Source organism: Eubalaena glacialis, chromosome X, assembly GCF_028564815.1.
Source record: "Eubalaena glacialis isolate mEubGla1 chromosome X, mEubGla1.1.hap2.+ XY, whole genome shotgun sequence".
NCBI classification, from domain to species: domain Eukaryota; kingdom Metazoa; phylum Chordata; class Mammalia; order Artiodactyla; family Balaenidae; genus Eubalaena; species Eubalaena glacialis.
In genome coordinates, this window is record NC_083736.1 from 17367267 (window position 1) to 17389090 (window position 21824).

Genomic DNA, 21824 nt, shown 5'->3' on the forward strand with positions numbered 1-21824 from the left:
AGTAAACTCTATGCCATGAGTCACATTCAAACCAGGTCTGTCTAGTTTAAGTTTTTAGCAAGTTTAGGATTTAATAAAAACTCAAAAGCCTCAAGAAAAGGTACCAAGAACACAGTTAACATATCTTTCTTCCAGCCTTCAATGTCTTACACCTTTGGGAACTCAGTTAACTTTAAAAAAAAAAAAAAAAAAGATTTATTTATTTGTTTATTTTTGGCTGCGTTGGGTCTTCGTTGCTACGCGCGGGCTTTCTCTAGGTGCAGCGAGCGGGGGCTACTCTTCGTTGTGGTGCGCGGGCTTCTCATTGCGGTGGCCTCTCTTGTTGCGGAGCACGGGCTTCAGTAGTTGTGGCTCACAGGATCTAGAGCTCAGGCTCAGTAGTTGTGGCGCACAGGCTTAGTTGCTCTGCAGCACGTGGGATCTTCCTGGACCAGGGCTCAAACCCGTGTCCCCTGCATTGGCAGGCGGATTCTTAACCACTGCACCACCAGGGAAGCCCTCAGTTAACTTCTTTTTTTAAAATTTTTTTTAAAAAATGTACCAAATACCAGATTTATTTTTATTTTTTTAAATTAATTAATTAATTAATTAATTTTTGGCTGTGTTGGGTCTTCGTTTTTGTGCAAGGGCTTTCTCTAGCTGCGGCAAGCAGGGGCCACTCTTCATCGCGGTGCGCAGGCCTCACTATCGTGGCCTCTCTTGTTGGGAGCACAGGCTCCAGACGCGCAGGCTCAGTAGTTGTGGCTCACGGGCCTAGTTGCTCCGCGGCATGTGGGATCTTCCCGGACCAGGGCTCGAACCCGTGTCCCCTGCATTGGCAGGCAGATTCTCAACCACTGCGCCACTAGGGAAGCCCCCTCAGTTAACTTCTAACCCGTATCAATACAGATAATTAAGAGCAAGATGTATTTATAATACCACCATTAGCATTTGTTTATTGAATTTACTTTCTTTAATAAAATGCTTCAATGGAATATCCCATCAGTTGTAAGCTACTTATAAAGATTAATAGTTAAGTAGAACAAACTTTATTTTTGAAGCTAGGCAGAAAGCTAAGCAGAATACCACACCTAGAATTCTACTTGGCTAGAATGAAGTTTAATTATTACAATAAAGCCCTTTAAAATACTAATTTAGCTTTCCAACTCTTTTATGTCAGCTGCTTCTTAAAAATACTTCTCTTAACGTTTTAATCTGTTAAAGTAACATTATATTTTTAAAAAGGCAATAAGGACTTCCCTGGTGGCACAGTGGTTAAGAATCCGCCTGCCAGTGCAGGGGACATGGGTTCGATCCCTGGTCCGGGAAGATCCCACATGCCGCGGAGCAACTAAGCCTGTGCGCCACAACTACTGAGACTGCACGCCACAACTACTGAAGCCCGCATGCTCTAGGGCCAGTGTGCCGCAACTGCTGAAGCCCGCACGCCTAGAGCCCATGCTCCGCAACAAGAGAAGCCACTGCAATGAGAAGCCCACACACTGCAACGAAGAGCAGCCCCCGCTCGCTGCAACTAGAGAAAGCCTGTGCAGCAATGAAGACCCAATGCAGCCAAAAAAAAAAACTGGAAAAAAAAAAAAAAAAGAAAGAAAAGGCAACAAGTTTTGCTTTCATTTCATCCAAAAGGTAGTCTGAAATAAATTCTGTGACTTTCATACTTTCAGTTTTAAAACAGCTTAGTAATTATGTATGCAATAAATACCCAAACGCTTTAGCATCCTAGGAAAGAGCTTGCAACTCTCAATATGAGCCAAATCTGCTATCTGAAATGGATTTAGTTGTGAAAACAGTTCTTTATTTGGAGAACAGGGAAGTCAAACATACAGAAGTCCACTGTGATCAACTGCAAATGGTAGTGTAGAGTCAGGCAAATGGATGATTAAGAGGAAAGGTACATGGAATAGACATGCTGACTCAAGGGAGATGATTTGGGGCTAGTCTTTTGAAAACCAGAACACATTGGGAGGTTTTATTTTATTTTTTAAATTTATTATTTACTTATTTTTTGGCCGCACCACGTGGCTTGTGGGATCTTAGTTCCTAGACCAGGGATTGAACCCGTGCTCCCTGCAGTGGAAGCGCAGAGTCCTAACCACTGGACCACCAGGGAATTGGGGAGGTTTTATTTTTGGCAACATTCTCTCTGATCTGCTAATCTTGAGCCCAGCTTACATTACATCCATAACTCTGCTTGTGAATCTTAGATATGTAGTAATTTCAGTAGAATCAAGTGCTGGGATTGGTTTTAGGGATCTAATTTAAGTCACAAGAATCCACATATAGCTGGAAGATGTTCTCAAGGTTGTGGTATACTGCTCCTGGTTTCTATAATTTGAAGGGGGCCTCAGGACACTTCTGCTTTTTTCTGATGTGTTTATGGAGGCAAGATACATTCTTAAATTGCCTACCAAGTACATTGTTCACATTCTCTCCTTTCATGTGTGCAAGTTGAAAATTTCTATGTACCCCAGATTTCACTGAGTAGAAGAGCAAATTAAAATGTATTTCTATGGTTCATCCTTATAACTGACAGAATGCCTTACAGACACTGATGACTTTTTAAAACAATTACATCCAAGTTTAAAATAGCAGCAACAATTTTTGTGTGTGTCCTCCCAGATATTTGCTATGCATAAAGCGCATTTATTTTTATTTTTACACAGTAAAATCATACTAGATCTAGATAAACGGACAGATTGGTGGCAGAATAGAAGTAATAATAATTAATGCCACTTTCCCCACTAACTAAACACGAGCTACCCATAGTTATAGACTAGTTCTAAGGCTCAAGTTAAGTTGAAAGCTTTAGACATTACTTGAATTGTTTGTGATGGGAGAGCAGAGGCATCCATCTCAAGAAGTGAAAAGGCAGAAACTTGAATATAGTATTTGTTCACTTATAACTAAAGGTTTGGACTCGAACTTTATCATAGAGGTATGTGCCTTGGTTTTTGGCTTAGAAAATCCTTACTGTCTTAGGATGCTTGACGAACTTAAAACAGCTAATGATCATATATTTTATGACAGTGGTTCTTATTCTTTTATTGGTTCACAGATCCTTTTAAATGTGAAGGATGGTATGAACATTTTTGCCATAAAAATGTAAACATACAAAATTTGGCATATAATTCCAAGGAACTCCCTGACATCTTGACCATAAACGGGGGACTTCTGAGAGTAAACGGGGTGCTATTAAAACCAGGTCAGGTGTAAAGTGGTATTGCCCTCCACAAACTGGATGTATGCTGCCTTACCTTTTGAGCTCATAGGAGGATCTATGGTTCCAGATTAAGATCCCTGAAGATCACTAGCCAGACATTTAAATTACCTTACCTTTTTATAACAAAAGGCACACTTACCAAAGAAGAGTGTAATTTTTAACTGGTACCAGCATGCATGAATAAGAACTGTTAGAGGTGCATTTTAAATCTAAAAACACTTACCTTCACTGCAAACTCCATGTTTGTGGCTTTATGTATACATCTCTTGCAAACGGAGTAGGAGCCAACCCCAATATCTTCTTTTACTTCATATCCATCAGTAAACTGAATACTGTTCCTGTGTAACTGCTACAAACACAATTATAAATTGATGAAGAGCTCTGTAATCACTTTGGTACATTACATAATAGGGAAACATGTTACTCAGCATGCACTGTTGGCCTTAACTATAAATATAAATGAATTTAGTAAAAAATAAAAATGAATCTTTCTGCATATATTCTTCTACAACTGTGCATTTCTGAAGTGTCTATGATACAATGCACAGCAAGAAATATGCCCTTTTAAAAAGCTTATGTTAAAAAGAAAAAACTGAATATGTACAATAAGAAACACAGAGCTACGTGATAAGGGGCCGACAGCCTTGCCAGTGGTTATGCCCCATTCTACTCCCCAAATGGCTATAGGTCTTTGAAATACCTTTGCAAACGGGGAGACATTTGAAACCTCTGGTATAGAAGAAAAGATTTAGGAGGATTCAGAATTAGAACATCTGGATTCTTCTCTCCGATGCACCACATAGAAATCATAAACATACATTCTATAGAATTCATCACATGCTTGTCATAGTAAAAGGGACAGACTATTTCAACATGAACTTTGTTCAAAAAGCAGTGCTTAAGTTGGTTTTCTAGAAAGTGGAAAGCAAGATAACTGACTTGTGAAAAAAACTTCAGCGCAAAAGCAACTTAATCATCAAGCAAATTCAAGCACTAAGTATACCCTAAAAACAATTCAATGCTTCAAAAGATATATCTAGTTCCCTCTATGATTCAGAAGATGAATTAAATTTATCTTTCCATGATACTACGATGGGAAGAAATAAATCTAATGGTTTGTACTATTTGTGTTCCTCTAATAACATTTAATTTAGCAGTGCAGTTGCCTGCTACAAACACACACACTCAGAAACCTGCTTCTGTAGCTCCTTTTTCTCCCACTCTGATCAACAGATGGGATAAGGAGGGAGGTACCCTAAGGCAGTACCCATAACCATTTCTTCCTAATGACAATGGGGCTCCAAAAGAACAAGGACACAAAACTTGGAAAACTTAAAATTTAAGTTTATTTTTATTTCTTATATATTTCTATGGCAGAGGTTGGCAAACTAAGGCCTGTGGGCCAAATCTGGTTCACTACCAGTTTTTTCTAAATAAAGTTTTATTGGCACACAGCCATGTTCATTCATTTACATACAATCTATGACTGCTTTTGTGCTACAACGGCAGAGTTGAGTAGTCGCAACAGAGATCCATATAGCCTACGAAGCCTCAAATGTTTATTATCTGGTCCTTATAGAAGAAGTCTGCTGACCCCTGTTCTAAAGTATCAGTGAACTAGGAGACCTCAGCTCACCATAGCTGATCTAACAGAGACAGAGGATGAAACAAGTTAGGCCCAATAAACATTCTGAGGCACAGGAGACAAGAGAGACAACAAGATGGTGATATTTATCTCAACTCTCTTAGAATTCTACTTTCAAGTCAGATAGGTATCCAGGATTCTGGCGCATGCAACCTTTTCAAAGGTATATGAAAGGAGTTTCTAAGAGTAATGTCAATGATATAAAATGTATTTTAAGCTGCTCACTTAAGGTCAGCAGATCAAATCTAACATAATTATCCACACAATGAACTGTACCTTACAACATTTCAAATTTAAGATTACTTAGACATTCACTCACCTGAACAATTGAATGCACACCAACTGTCTGCATAGCTTGGCTTTCATCATCTGAGGTAATAGCAACAAAACTAAACCCCCGAAAAAGCTGATGTGCATTAGCACTAGGTGGAATGCCAGGTGAATCTGAAAAGAATAATAAATTACTAAGAAAGTAATTGCTTTGAAAGGTAATTAAGGGAAGAACTGTCTACATTATGACCGTTCTCACTTATTCTGGAATTCTACTTCTAAGGTATCCAGTGTTTCCAGGATAACTAACTAAGGCACTGTATCAGATCTGCCCTGATGGCTTATTGCCATCAAAACTCTAACATCCTAGTCCCTCAGAGCCCAGAAAATTGCTAATTCATTCGAAGAATATACTAAATTAATGAATTTCTGGGTTAATATTATTCTAAATTAGCACTGTCCCAAAGAATCTCCTGCAGTGATGGAAATTTTCTTTATCTGTGCTGCCCCATACAGTAGCCCCTAGCCACATGTAGCTACTGAGAATTCGAGATGTGGTTAGTGTGACTGAGAAACAAAATTTTTAATTTTAATTAATTTAAATTTAAATAGCCACATATGGCTACTGCCTACCACATTGGACAGTGCAGCCCTAAATAATAACCTAACAATGCTATGGCTCCTGGTTAGGGGGAGATACAAGGTTGATCTGCAGATAATTTAGGAGAAAGGAATTTAGTCCAGTGGTCTCAATACATAATGTCAGAATCTAGAAATCAAAACTGAAGATAAAATTATTATACATATAAAAGATCAAATTTATATATATATATAAATTATTATATATATATATACTAGGACAATCATGGTACGTAGTCCTTAAAATATGTTTTATGACATGACATGTATTGTTATTAAAATTATTTATGTGGAATCTAGTGGCATTAACAAAAACAGAAAAATACTTTCACAATGTAGTTAATGCTCACTATAAAAAGAAATAATAAAAGTATAATAAATGTGTTATTCATAAATATAAACACACAATTAGGCATACTAATATTTATAAACATACTATAAAGGCTAAAGGCGAGCAAAAAACAGGTAAATCTACTTAAACATCAACTCCACATAAAGTTCTCTTTTAATATCAGCTTGATATTCTCAGCAATATATATTGTTTAGTGAATTCTACATCAATGTGACAGTATTATACTGAAGACTTCTGCTAAGAGAACCTATCTGGGCAGAATATAATATAGAACTGCTCTATTCTAAGATTTTTCCTCTATCAGGACAAATTGTATTGAGAAAGCAAAGTAAACCATTACCATATATCATCAGTTCTATGCATATCACTGTCTATACATTTGATAAAATTCTGTTCATGTGTTAATCCAAATTTCTAAGGCTGCCTTATAAAAATAAACACCCATCAACGCTTAATATAGATTGTTAGACTTTTGGCTGTAAAGCTTTATAGCAAGGTTTGAATGATACACTCTATGGGAAATACACGCAAGTACATTTTCTATTTATTTGCTTGTCAATGATAAACCTGGGATCTGATGCACCTAAATGAGAGAATATTAGAGTGCAAAACACACCGTTATGTATAATACACACACTAATGAATGAAATACAACTTACCATTTCAAAGATCACTTCTCTATAATAGTCACTGTTTGTGCAATTTTAGGATAAAGCCTGATACAGGATATGAATCATTTTGAAGTTATCACACCTCACATAAAGTTTAAGTTATGTTTGGGATTTGAACTTTATAAGTACTTCCAGAATACCATATAAAATTAGAATTTTAAAGGGCACTATTTATGCTGTAGTATTTCATGTGAACATAGCTACAGGTAAATAAACGCACAACCAAATAATTTTTTCACACAAATTGTATCAAAGTTTAAGGCACAACATAATTTGCTAAAAGATTTAACAAGGACCTTAACTTCTATAAAATGCCATAAAGGATTTACTAATGATCTAGTTATTGCAGCAGGGGTAGTGTATGAAGGGAAGAAATGAGGACAGTATATAGAGTTATACTAGATAAGATTTTCTGACTGAACAAGAAAAAAATATATATTGTCTTATATTTGGGTTTTCACGTTTTCTCCTTACCTTTGGGAGTTTTTGCAGTAAACTCAGGATCAAAATAGAAAGTATCTTCAGGCCTGCCAGTTGCAGGTTTAAAAGGTGGATGAATTTCTCTTCTATACAGTTTCTGGAGGAAAAAAAAGAGACTTAGACATGTGTTAATTATAAAAAAAATTTCAAGCAAGTTTTCATTCTATACTTACATTCCAGTCTATTGTTGAGAAAAATGAATGTCTTTTAATTTCTTCAACTCCATCTGGTCCTGCGCCTATCAAAAATTGGCTAGTTTTGATTAAATGGTAATTTTATTTCAAGGATAAGTATATATATTGTTTATTCAGTCTTCACTTTTAACATTTGTCCTACTATTTCATAATCCCACAACAAACACAAATATCCATCTCCCCCCTAGAAAACAAACACCAACAAACACACAAAAGAAACAAATTAATTAAAAATTTTACCTAATCTGTTTGCAGGATTTCGTTTGAAAAGCATTCGTAAAAGACTCTGGGCTTCAGGACTCAAAAACTGTGGCATCCCAAGTTTGGCTCTAAATAATAAATCCATATAATATTTTATGTTTTGGAGGTATCTGTATTTTATTTTTAAAATAAACTTTTCATTTTAAGATAATTATGGATTCAAAATCAGAAGTAATACAGAGAGAGCCTACGTACCCTTTACCCAGTTTCCCCCAGTGGTAGCATCTTACAAAACTATAGTGTGATATCACAACCAGGATACTGACATTGATACAATCCACTGATCTCATTCAGATATCTCCAATTTTCATTGCACTTATTTGTGTGTGTGTTTAGTTCTATGCCATCTTTTAAATTGAAGTATAGTTGATTTACAGTATTACATTAGTTTCAGGTGTACAGCATAGTGATTCAGTATTTTTGCAGATTATATTCCATTTTAGGTTATTATAAGACAACGGCCATAATTCCCTGTGTTATATTGTATATCCTTGTTGCTTATTGATTTTATACATAGTGGTTTGTATCTGTTAATCCCATGCCCCTAATTTGTCCCTCCCCCCACTTCCATCTCCCCTTCGGTAACCATTAGTTTGTCCTCTATATCTGTGAATGCTTCTGTTTTGTATATACATTCATTTGTATTATTTTTTGATTCCACATGTAAATGATATCATACAGTATTTGTCTTTCTCTGTCTCACTTATCTCACTTAGCAAAATGCCCTCAAGGTCCATCCACATTGCTGTAAATGGCAGAATTTCATTCTGTTTTATGGCTGAGTAATATTCCATTGTGTGTGTGTGTGTGTGTGTGTGTGTGTGTGTGTGTGTGTGTGTATGCCAAATCTCCTTAATCCAATCATCTGTTAATGGGCACTTGGGTTGCTTCCATGTGCTGGCTATTGTAAATTGTGCTGGCTATTGTAAATTGTGCTGCTATGAACACTGGGGTGCATATATCTTTCTGAATTAGTATTTTCCCACCAAGAGTGTACAAGGGTTCCCCTTTCTCCACATACTCTCCAACATGTGTGCTTTTTTTTTTTCGGCCACACCGCGCAGCTTGCGGGATCTTAGTTCCCCGACCAGGGATTGAACCCGGGCCCTCGCAGTGAAAGCACGGAGCCCTAACCACTGGACCGCCAGGGAATTCCCATCCAACATGTGTTATTTGTAGACTTTTTTTTTTTTAACATCTTTATTGGAGTATAATTGCTTTACAATGTTGTGTTAGTTTCTGGTGTATAACAAAGTAAAAATATGGAATGCTTCACGAATTTGCGTGTCATCCTTGCGCAGGGGCCATGCTAATCTTCTCTGTATCATTCCAATTGTAGTATATGTGCTGCCAAAGCGACCACTATTTGTAGACTTTTTGATGATAGCCATCCTGACAGCTGTGAGGTGAAGTTCTATGCCATTTTATTACATTTCTAAGTTCCTGTATCCACCACCACAGTAAAGGTACTGAACAGTTCAACACCACCAGAATCCCTCAAGTGGCTCCTTTATAACCACACCCACCTCCCTCCCTCCCCAATTCCTAACCTCTGGCGACCACTAATCTATTCTCCATTTCTATAATTTTGTCATTTTAAGAACGCCATGTAAATGGAACCATACAGTATGTAACTTTTTTCACGCAGCATAATTCCCTTGAGAGTCATCCAAGTTGTTGTATTAATAGTTCATTCCATTTATTTATTTATCTATCTATTTATCTATAATATCTATATTATTTATTTGGTTGCACCAGGTCTTAATTGCAGCACGTGGGCTCCTTAGTTGCTGCTCCAGGGCTCCTTAGTTGCAGCAGGTGGGGTCCTTAGTTGTGGCTCACGGGCTCCTTAGTTGTGGCTCGCCGGCTCCTTAGCTGCAGCACATGAACTCTTAGTTGCGGCATGCATGTGAGATCTAGTTCCCTGACCAGGGACTGAACCCGGGCCCCCTGCATTGGGAGCGTGGAGTCCTATCCACTGCACCACCAGGGAAGTCCCAATAGTTCATTCATGTTTATTGCTAAGTAGTATTCCATGACAAGGATATTCCACAGATTATCTATTTATCTGTTGAGGGACATTTGGATCGTGTCCAGTTTGGGGCTATTACGAATAAAACTGCTACGAACATTTGGGTCTAGGTTTTTGTGTGAACACAGAATGTTAGCCCCAAATCTTCTAATGAACTTTTTCATTTTTCAGAATTTTGTGAAAAGCACTACTGTAAAAGTAAGATCATCTGAGTCTTAGTTCTGGGTCTGTTACTAAGAACTTTGTGACCTTGGGAAAGCCAATCCCCTTGAGCCTGTTACCAGTTCTTCATGAGCAAGGGGATTGGATGTTAGATTAATGGCTGCCAAACTGTAGACTTGGAACCCTTTCTCAACAGGAATTTAAGAAATCCAACATTTAAAACATTTAAAAGAACATGTGCTTCATACACCTATTTTTTTCCTCCCGTTCCCTTTAATAGCCCTGCAGGGAAGAGGAGCTGGTGGGAAAGGGGTCTGTGGAACATCTAAGATGTCTGTGGCACACAGTCTGAAAACCACTGGCCTGGATGAGCTTGAAGGTCTGTTTCAGCTCTAATATATAATTTTACTCTTTTTCTCAACCTACAAATTAAGGAAACCAATGATCCTGTAAGTATGAAAATAATAACAGAGCTGGAGAAAATGGCTAGCAGAGAAATTTCTATTTCAGAAATAGATCCATTTATTATTCAGTGAGTTGTTACTGAAGCTACTATGTGCTAGACACTGCTTAGCACTGAGGATACAGAGATAAAGACAGCCCCCCCACAATCAGTGGGGAAGACAGATATAGATAACGCTAGTACATTAAGAGACAAATTCAGAAGGACACATGTAAAGAGTGCTAAGGGAACAGTAGGGGATATCTATTTTAACATGGGAGATTGTAAAAGGCCTTAAATGCAATTTAAAGGTTGAGAATCTATTCGTTTGGCCAGTGTCCCCCAATATTTTACTAAATAATATTAATTTCTCTAGACACTTAGCAACAACAAAAAAATGTTTCATGATCCAGTGAGTTTGTGGAATGCTATCTATTATACCCCTTGTTAGAGACATAAAATAAAATACATTGCATATAAAAGGCTGATAAATTTAGAGTAATGAAATCAGTATTTTTCTAAACATTTGTTTTTAGCACCTCTTCTTCAGAGAATACCTATTAACATCTTGTAGAATTAGCGTTCTGTTAAACAACAGAAACGAGGTGAAACACTGCCGTATTTGGTAACAGGAATATAGCAGAGGTCTTTAAACAGTGGACTAACGGACCAGATTTATTTTCAAGAAGGGAACTCCAAGGGAAGTATAGAATGATCTGGAGTGGGAAGCGGTGGTAGGCAGTGGGCAATCTACTTAGAAGCTTGGCCCTATAGTATGGGTAGGAGATCTGAGAACTGTAAGCAGTGCAATGCGGAGGAAAGGCTGGGACAGTGAAATATTTTTGAGAGTGAATCTGGTGAATACCTTTGCATGCAAGAGAGGAAGAAATCAAGAATGATTTCTAGGTTTCTGGCTTAGGAAATAGGTTACATGGAAATGCTGCTAATTGGGAATACAAGAAGAGGAACAGAACAGCGAACAAAGATCAATTTAGTTTAAAATGTTAAGTCATGCGTGTCATATGTTTTGGGAGAAACATGCAGGTGAGTAAATGGAAATAAAGGTCTGGTGCCTGGTAAATTAAGGTAAGAAAGAGTGATTTGGGAGTAATTAAAATGTTCAATAGTTATTGGAAAGACTGATGTCAGTCAGGAAAATGAGTCCAGGTGGGGAGAAAAGCGTATCAGAGATGGAACACTGGGTAACAAGAACATTTAAAAGGTGGTCAGAAAAAGAACAATTTGGGCATTAAAAATAATGAATGCAATTGGCTGAATCACACTGATTATTAAATCCCATGACTTCGTTATAGTGAAAAAGGTAAAAGAAAAAGTCAAAACTAACATAAAAACCCAACTCATTGGACATCACCCCCACTGGGGCTCATCTTGTTTGAGCCTTATTTCAAGGTAACTAAATAGCCCTAGTTGATGAGGAAAAGTTCATTGTTTTGGAAAATACCAGCTAATAAGTGAAGGAATAACAGTAATAGAAAATACACAATTTAACATCCTTAATAAAATAACTGTTTCAAGTAATGATTATCAGTGGATGAAACTATTAGATGAAAGCCTGACAGGGAACTTTACAATGGAGGGATCAGCTGTAACCATGGGAATTCATCACTTAAAGTGGGGCAACATGGTGCTGTAAGCCTCCTGATGTGATGCAATAGGGTGCAAAAGCACGAGCTATGAAATAATGTTGCCAAAAAAGTTTAACCAAAAACGGGATAAAGTAACAAGTGAAAAAATATCACAAGGAGAATAAAAAAACTTCACACTCCTGGGAAAAGACTAATTATTATGTAACCATGGTAACAAGAGAGGCGCCAGAACCATTCAATTGATCAAAGACAACTTGCCTAGGTGAACAGAGTTTTTTGTTTTTTGTTCTTGCAAACCAACGAATCAGTAACTGCTCTTCATCTGTGAAAATTAGCCAAATAAGAATGAACTGACGCCAATAACCCACACCTGAGTGCCAAGAGTCCCACCCAAGTAACCACACTTACAGATGATGTCAATTCATTTTAGGCCCTGAAAACCTGCCAATTCTTGAACTCCACCCTTCCCCAAAACCCTGTATAAGAACAGTGGTCTACTCTGCTTGGAGAGATTCTACTGAACCAGCACCGCTTTCCCTACTATAGTAAGCAATACAATCACCTTTATGCTTTTTGTTTCAGATATTAAGAAGTGGTCTCATCTTTTAACAAGATAAATTCAGAAAGTGAAATTCTATAAAAGTGACATGGTTTCTACAAGTAAATGGCAGGGGAACAACAGGGGTACACTGTTCTACATGAACAGAAGCTAAAGAAATACAACCAAAGGATATGTGCAGACTTGATTTGGGATACAGTTTTGGAGAAAACCTGAAAAATCTGGTTAAGGATTGGTATTAGATGACTAATACCAGTTTACATAAGAAAATATCCATACTTTTTAGCAATGCAAACTGCAGTAGGTGAGAAATGACATGTCTGGAATGCTTAAACTATTTCAGTAAAGAAGAAAAAAAGAAAGGAGGAATAGACAAAGCAAATGTGGCAAAATCTTGATGACTGTTGAATGTGGGTGATTGGTATACGTATGTTCACTGTATTATTCTATTTTTGCGAATTTACCCTTGAAATTTTTCATAATTAAAAAGAGAAAAGCAGGCAGAGAAGGAATGGTCAAGCAAAAGAGACCAAAAGAGGAATGGTTAGAGAGGTGGGAGAAGCAGATGAAAGTAGGAAAAACGAAGGGGGGAGGGGGTGGCCAGCAGTGTCAAATACTCCTCAGAGAGACCCTCCTTAACTGTCTCATCTAAAATGATTCCTGCCCCTGCCCCTTCCCTCACACTTCAAGAGTACCCTGGTTTATTATCCCCATTGCTCCTATTACTACGGGAAATTATTATATTTATTTGTTTAAATATTAATTCCTTGTCTCCCCCACTAGAATGCAAGCTCAGTGACACCACAGAAGATCTTGTCAGTCTTGTTCACATTGCACCCTAAGTACATATAGAAAGACCTCAATCATCTGTTGAATGAATTGCGTGAACAAATCATACAAACAGTCACCTTTCTAACAATCTGCCACTAGTTTAAGCAACCAGGAAATTACTGATGACCATAGTGAGAGAAGTTTCAATGGAGCGGTAGAAATGAACGACAAACAGGCTATGGGATAAAAGCAGCCAAAAAAAAGTAACAGAAAGCACAGACCACTCTTTAAAGAGGCTTTGTGTTGAAAGAATGCAGGAAGATGCTGCAGAAACTTGAAAGAAGGGCCAAGTCAAAGAAATGGTTTGTTTTTCTCAACACTAAAGTGTGTGTATTAGCTGAAAGGAAGGGGCCAGAGTAGATGGAGTGATGAAGGTTCAGTGAACATTCATTTGTATAGCAAATATTTTTCAATGTTTTTTATTGTGAAGAATAACATAAAGTGCAAAAAACAAAACCAAACCTCCCAAACCCAAAACCAAATTACACAGCTCCATGATTGACCACAAAGTGAACAGTCATCTGGCCAAGAAATATAACATTGCCAGAACCCCTCATCCAATGTAACTACTTCCCTTATTTTGCCGCAGGCGTCTGCCATCTAAATAGGGACCCTAAAAACTATGCTTTAGTTTGTCTGCGTTTAAAACTTTGTAAATAGGATCATCTATGTAGTATTCATTCTTTTGTGTCTGAATTGCTTTTGCTCAACAATCTTGTGAGATTTACCCCAGTCATTGTATGTAACTGTGGTTTGTTCATTTTCTTTCCTGTATAGCACACTACACCCACGGGCAAAAGGCTTCAGCCTATTTTTGTATGGCTTTTGAGCTACAAATGGTTTTTACATTTTAAAAGTGTTAGAAGCAAATAATAAACAATACAAATATGTGACAGAGACTGTGTGTGGCCTACGAAGTCTAAAATATTTATAGTCAACCCCTGCTGTATTCCATTGTATGAATATACCACAATTTATTAGTCCATTCTTCTGTTAACAATCTAGTTTCTACCTTTTGGCTACTATAAATAATGCTGCTATAAATATCTGGGCACTTGTTTCTTGATGTGCAAGTACCTTGATGCATAAAAACTGGGTGCATGCCTAGGAATAGGATTACTGGATGAGGTTATACATGTATTTGACTTTAGAAGAAATGCCAAAAACTGCTTTCCAAAGTGGTTATACGAGTATTTACATTCCTTCCAGCTATCTATGAAAGTTGCCACTGCTCCACAGCCCGTCAGCACTTTGTATTGTCAGTCTTTGTACCCTTAGCTACTCTGGTGGGTATGTAGTTGTAGCTCGCTGTGGTTTTAATTTGCATTTTCTGATTAATGAGGGCAAGCATCTTTTAATAAGCTTATTGGCCATAGCATATCCTCTTTTGTGAAGTCCCTACGTCTCCTCCTGTTTCTACTGGGCTGTCTTTTTCTTATTGATTGACTGGAGTCCTTGACATATTCTGGAAACAAGTCCTTTGTTGGTTATATGTTATAAATTTCTTCTCTTTTTCAATGGAATATTTTGATGAGAAGTTATTAGTTTTAATGTAATAATAATTTATCAATCTTTTCCTTTATGGCTCATGCTTTTTGTGTTGAAAGACTACTTTTTCTACACCAAGTTCATGAAGCTTCCTCCTATATTCTCTTCTAGAATTTTTCTTCCCTTTTCCCATATATATGTAAGACAAAAAAATATATATATATATATTTGTAATATACTTGGAAATGATTTGTGTATGGTGTGAGGTAGGAGTTGTTTTATCTTTTTCTGTATGAATACCATTTTTTCCAGCATGATTTATTAAAAAAGGCTGCTATTTCCCTACTACTCTGCAATTTCCAATGGTTGTTAAATCGAGTGTCCATATATGTATAGGTCTGCTACTGGCCTCTCTAGTCCATTGCACAAGTCTATTTTCTGTACTTGTTTTAATGCCATATTGTCCTAATTATGGTTATAGCAAGGTTTGATACTTGGTAAAGCAAGTCCTCCTATCTTGATATTCTTCAAGAGTGTTTTAGCTATTCTTGGTCCTTTGTATTATCATATAAGAATTAGTTTATTAAGTTCCACACAAAAAAATTGTTAGGATTTAAATATGATTTGCATTGAAACTAGTTATGCTGTCCAATATGGTAGCCACTAGCCACATACAGCCACTGAGCACTTGAAATGTGGCTAGCCCAAACTGTAAGTGTAAAACCTGCAGTGAGTTTCAAATAAAAAAAAAATGTATCATATCTCGATCATTTTTTAATGCTGATCACATGTTGAAGTGATAATATCTTGGATATACTGGGTTAAATAAAATATATTACAATTAATTTTAGCTGTTTCTTTTTACTTTTTTAATGTTGCTACTAGAAAATTTAAAATTATGTATGGGGTTCACATTATATTTTTTTATTGGATAACACACATCCTTTATAACACTTGGGTCTGTCATAATGTGAATATGGTACAACCTTCCAAGTTACTTCGGTCTTTTAAAATTTCCTAACATTTTCTAAGTTCTCTGCATAGAGTTCTTGCATAACTTCTGCTAGATTTATCCCTAGGTTTGATTTTTTTTATACTATTGTAAACAGTATCTTTAAAAAAATTCCATTTTCTGTTGCTAGTATACAGACATGAAATAGATTTTATTTACTGACCCTTTATCCAGCAACTTTGCCAAGCTTTCATTAATTCCAATGATTTATATGAAGATCTGGATTTTCTACGGACACAATCATGTTAACTAAATAATGACAATTTTTTTTGGCCGTGCCGTGGGGCTTGCGGGATCTTAGTTCCCTGACCAAGGATCGAACCCAGGCCCCTGGCAGTGGAAGCGTGGAGTCCTAACCACTGGACCACCAGGGAATTCCCAATAATGACAATTTTATTTCTTCTTTTTAAACCTTAAACTGCACTTCTTTTGGATGCCTTACTGTACTTGCTAGTACCTTCAGGACAATGTAAACAGAAGTAGAATAATGGGCATCTTTTTCATATTCCAAATCTCAAAGGTAAAGCTTTCAATAGTAACATGAAGATAATTATGAGTATTCTAGATCTATGGGGTTTGCTCGTATTTAAACCACATAATATTGATGTCATAATATCAATGAATTTCTTAGTTATTTCTTATACTATAGCTAACACTCTAAAAATCTCATTTTTTAGTTTGAAGCATTTATTTTTAAATCTCATCAAAACACATCCACTAGGGAGTACTTACTTAAGAATCATAGTCATTGTTTCTTTTCGATCTTTTCCCTGGAAAGGTAGTGTACCAGTGAGCATCTCAAACTATAAAAAGGCAAAATAATCAGAGGTATTAGTCAGTAGGTATAAAATCTCAAGGCTAGAAGATAAAAAGCATCATCTTAATTACAACCACATCTTCTAAAATTGCTATATAATAAAACAAGTGATTTATATTTCTACTATATTCACTAGTGAACTTCAAAAAAAAAAAAAAACACCCCAAACCTTACCATTAACACACCGAAAGACCACCAGTCCGCACTCTGAGTATGACCTCGACGATTAACTACTTCTGGAGCCATGTATTCCACAGTTCCACAAAAAGAATACGCTTTCTTTTCATGGTCAATAGACTCTTTACTTAGGCCAAAATCTGCCAAAATAAATATCAAGTTCATAAATATCCTACGATAATTTGCACACGTGAAGTTTAAACTTTGAGTTCCAAAGTTTACATTAATAGTTCCAATATTAACATTAATTATTTTAAAATTCTAATTCAAGTTTTTAACACAATGTATTACTTAATATTTATACCATGATCAACCTTAAAGGAAATTAATTATATAGAGTAGGAGAGACTATTTTAACAAAATGAGGATTTTTACCTGTTAACTTGATGTGACCTTCTTCATCAAGAAGTATGCTGAAAGAAAACAAAGTTAGAAAATCTTCTCAAACCATTAAAGAGAGATTTTTCGAAGCTAAAACTGAAATTACTTTGTTAAGTATCAGATCATCACATTCATTCCAAAATATTGCTTTAGACTCTGAATAAAAAGGCGAAGGTAAAGGAGGAGAAAAATTATTTTTTTGGACACACATATATAATGAATCCCAAAGGCAAAGCCTTATAACTTGTATTAATGAGCCAGGGACACTTGAGAACTATGAGGAAAGGAACCAAAACCTATATTCTAAGTTGCTCTTAGTGCCTTTCTGCAGAGGTGGCCTAACTAAACTCCCTAGTGCTTGCACAATAGACAGAGGTCTGGATAGTTAAGGCAAAAGTGTTAGAGCTGTCATTTTAAAGGCATCTGACTCAATCATTCTTTACTAGCTTTTTTTCTTTTTCTTTTCTTTTTTCTTTTTTTCTTTTTTTTTGGCTGTGCTGCGCAGCTTGCGGGATCTTAGTTCCCCAACCAGGGACTGAACCCAGGCCCCGGCAGTGAAAGCGACGAGTCCTAACCACTGGACCGCCAGGGAATTCCCTCCTAGCTTTTTTTCTGACACAACTTACACAATCCTCTTCTCCTCAACACACCTTCCTCATACTCCTTGTTCTTCTTTGACCCATCACTACATTGTATATATTATCCAGTGTTTTCTCTCTTTTTCAGTAAACTGAGAGCTCCTTGAGACTTTGACCTTATTCATCTTGTAGCTCACTGTTTGGCAGAGCACAGATAAATAAGAAATGTATATTGCACGAATGGGGCCAGTCTACAAAGGGCCGATAGAGCATTCCAAAGAGTTTGGATTTCTTCTTAAGGGCAATGAAGATCATAAAAGGTTTACATGCATGGAAGGTAAAGATAATCAGATCTGCAATTTTAGAAAACAATTTAGAAGGAAAAATAAAGAATATTTAGTGTGCTCTTAGGTATGAGTTACGATAAAGAACAACAACTGGAGAAGACACTCAAGTTTCTGGCTTTAGCAGATACTTGAGTGGAGAGTAAGGTCGTTAATTAAGGAGCTATAGAAAGGGGTAAGTACTAAGCTGTTAAGCCAGTTACTGCATTTCTGGATGGGTATTTTAGTATACTGACTTGAAAGGTCAAGTAATAAGGTCAACTATTTCACTCATATTCAAAACTATTCCATAATATAGGCATTTCGTTACTTTTAAAACATTTAATTACTTTTAATTCCTTACTTTTATTTCCTTACTCTTAATTCTTTTAATTAACTAAAAAAATGTGCAAGCCAAATTTTGTTATAATAAAATTTTACTATGTCAAAAATACTACCAACCTTCCTATATCATCAGTTCAACTATGATTACAATAATGTTTACCAGTGAGGGTAATTCAGTAGGGACACAGTGTTCAAGTCTCTTTCACTACAAGGGACTTGTTATGAAAAAAATACTGATCTTGATTATGCTTGACTAGAAAGCAGACCAACACATTTAGGGACTATAAAGGGAATTGTTAGGTATGGTGGGAATCATCCTCCCTTCTGTCTAATCAATACCTGGAAGACAGTTCTAAAAACAAAACAAAACAAACCTCAAATCATTCTTGGTAATTTTGAAAAAATTAAAAAAGAAAACATGGCTAAAAGGGCATTACTTATACTTCCGATAGCAAGTGCATTCTAAGATAACCATGCCCGTCCTTTATCTTTGAAAGAAAAAGTCAACTGTATTACTCTCAATAAGCAAAGTTCCCTTTCAATTATTAATAATTATTTTTAGCCATATTTATTATAACAGAGTTCTAGTTTAAAAGGATCTGGAAAACCCCTTATAGTGCATAAAACAATTGGTCTAAAAATTTAAATTTCTCCTAAGCTCTACATGATGATATCACTTGGATCATTTAACAATTAAATGTTGTTTCAGTTTAATAGTGTAGTCTAGACATTTACGTGAAAAATCTCACTATAAGCGATCTTACCCACATTAGATCTTATTTGATCTTTGAGACAGGATCCATGCTTTATATATAATTTTATAACCAACATTAATACAATGGTCTACAATAAATACATTCAATTAAATGATATAAAACACAAACACATTTTTATTATGAATGTTTAATCTTATGTTCACAGTAATTTTTTTCTTCTAAGGACTATATGCTTGAATATTCATTCTCACCAGGAATTATATTTTATGTTGTGATAGTTAGAAATTGGGAAAATGATGAGAAAAACTCAGTCATTATCTGGGGAATAAAATCAGAACCATATGAAACTTATCCGAAAACAACATACCTGAAAAACAAATGTAAAATATGAAAGTATAACAATTTCTAAATGACCACTTAACAGGATTCCAAAGGAGTATTTCCTTTGTTTCCTATTGTAATATATAATTTAAATTTTGCATGTAACATTTTAATGTAAGTAATATCCAAATTCTTGATAAAGATGATAGTTACACAACTCTGTGAATATACTAAAAACCATCGACTTGTATACTTTATTTTTAATAGCTGGATATTTAATATATAATATAGGTCCAAAGATCAGGACACAAAAATTTATGTACAGTATTTATTTAATAAAGTTTAAAACAAATGAAACCTATATTGTTTAAGAATGCATACTTAGGTGGTAGAACTATTTTTTTTAATTAAAAAAATTTTTTTTAGTATAATTAAAGGTTACTTTCCATTTACAGTTCTTCCCAAATATTGGCTATATTCCCTGTGTTGTACAATACATCCTTGAGCTTATCTTACACCCAATACTTTGTACCTTACCGCTTCCCCACCTCTATATTCCCGCCCCACCCCCCAGCAGCCACTAATTTTGTTCTTTTTTATGGCTGAGAAATATTCCATTGTATATTTATAACACATCTTTATCCATTCATCTGTTGGTGGACAGCTGGGTTGCTTCCATATCTTGGCAACTGTAAATAATGCTGCTATGAACATTGGGGTATGTGGACTATATCTCAAAAAAGCTATTTTTAAAAATTCTTGATAGAACAAGGCTCTTGTTTATATCCTTAAAAAAGGAGAAAAGAAAACCTTTCTTTCTCAAAGTGGTAGATAGTAAACACCAACAAATTAAAACACAGAAGTGTGTACAATTTAAATAATATTAGCTTCTTGATAACCACTACTATAAAAGTAAAGGGAAATTTGCTTAACTCTCATTAAAAATTTGAAATCATGTGGAGAAGAAGATTTGCAATAAATGGTATTTGGAGGAAACAATTAGCTCCATGCCATCCCTCACACCAAGAAATTTCTAGATGGAGTTAAAAGTAAAAAAAAAGAAACCATAAAATTAGAAGAAAAAAATCTTATCATGAGAATTGAAAAAGCCCTTCTAAGAATAAAAGTCACAGAAGAAATCACAAAAGAAAAGATTGGTAGATCTGAGAAAAAAATACTTGTGTAGGTTAAAATAACACAAAATTAAAAGACAGGGTGGCGCAGTGGTTAAGAATCCACCTGCCAATGCAGGGGACATGGGTTCGATCCCTGGTCCAGGAAGATCCCACATGCCGCAAAGCAACTAAGTCTGTGTGCCACAACTACTGAGCCTGCGCTGTAGAGCCTGTGAGCCACAACTACTGAGCCCGACTGCCATAACTACTGAGGCCCACACGCCTAGAGCCTGTGCTCCACAACAAAGACAAGCCACTGCAATGAGGAGCCCGCACACCGCAACGAAGAGTAGCCCCCACTTGCCACAACTAGGGAAAGCCTGCGTGCAGCAACAAAGACCCAACACAGTGATACATACATACATACATACATAAATAAATAAATAATAAAATTAAAAGATAAACTAGAAAAGTGTATTTGCAGCATATGTCAAACGGTTAAATTCTTAATTTGTATAGAAAGGTCTCTTACAAATCAATGGGAAAAAAACAACACTCCAAAAGAAAAATGAGCAAAGGCCATGAACAGAAAAATCACACAAAAATACAACTGCCAATAAACCTATGAGCATAGATTTCCACTTCACTAAAAATCAAAGAATGCAAATGAAAACAAGGTAACGTTAACAGATATTTTGATTAACAGATATTTAAAAGTATGAGAACATAAAGGGTTAGCAGAAATGTGAAGCATAGGCATTCTAATCCAATGTTTGTGGTAGTTCTATGAAATAATATTATTTTGTATTATCCCCTAAATAATTATATTACACTGTATTCAACTTAGCAGCATGATTCCTTACTTTTCTGGTTTTAAGTCTCTATAGATTATTCCCAGGCTATGTAGATGGTCTAAAGCAAGCGCAAGTTCAGCCAAGTAGAATTTGACATCTTCTTCTGTGAACATGACCTAAAATAAAATAATAATTTTTCTGTCTTTATTTTCTTTTTGCATTTGTTATTTTTATTTAAAGTTCCATCCTACAGTTTAAATATCAAAAAGTTATAAATATGCTAATTACACAATTCACTTATGAAAGAAATTTGCAAAAATGACTGAATCAGTCAACTAATGACTTACTAAATGCTAAATATGCACTGTGGGGAAAATAATTTTACATTTTGT

At 35.9% G+C, this 21824-nt stretch overlaps 1 protein-coding gene and 1 non-coding gene across 4 annotated transcripts in view; both read right to left on the bottom strand.

The window, feature by feature from the left end:
• Positions 1-21824, bottom strand: part of RPS6KA3 (ribosomal protein S6 kinase A3) — a 107976-nt gene that overhangs the window by 17882 nt on the left and 68270 nt on the right. For all 3 annotated transcript variants that reach the window (XM_061179418.1, XM_061179419.1, XM_061179417.1), the window contains 9 exons: positions 21502-21608; positions 17235-17272; positions 16857-16999; positions 16598-16668; positions 7712-7800; positions 7451-7515; positions 7272-7374; positions 5185-5309; positions 3444-3569 (listed from right to left, as the gene is read on the bottom strand). In XM_061179418.1, coding sequence (XP_061035401.1) covers positions 3444-3569; positions 5185-5309; positions 7272-7374; positions 7451-7515; positions 7712-7800; positions 16598-16668; positions 16857-16999; positions 17235-17272; positions 21502-21608 — 867 coding nt within the window. The remainder of the gene's footprint in view (positions 1-3443; positions 3570-5184; positions 5310-7271; positions 7375-7450; positions 7516-7711; positions 7801-16597; positions 16669-16856; positions 17000-17234; positions 17273-21501; positions 21609-21824) is intronic.
• LOC133082842 (U6 spliceosomal RNA) lies at positions 8989-9095 on the bottom strand. The gene has a single exon (XR_009699058.1). It is a non-coding gene; the product is annotated as a U6 spliceosomal RNA (small nuclear RNA).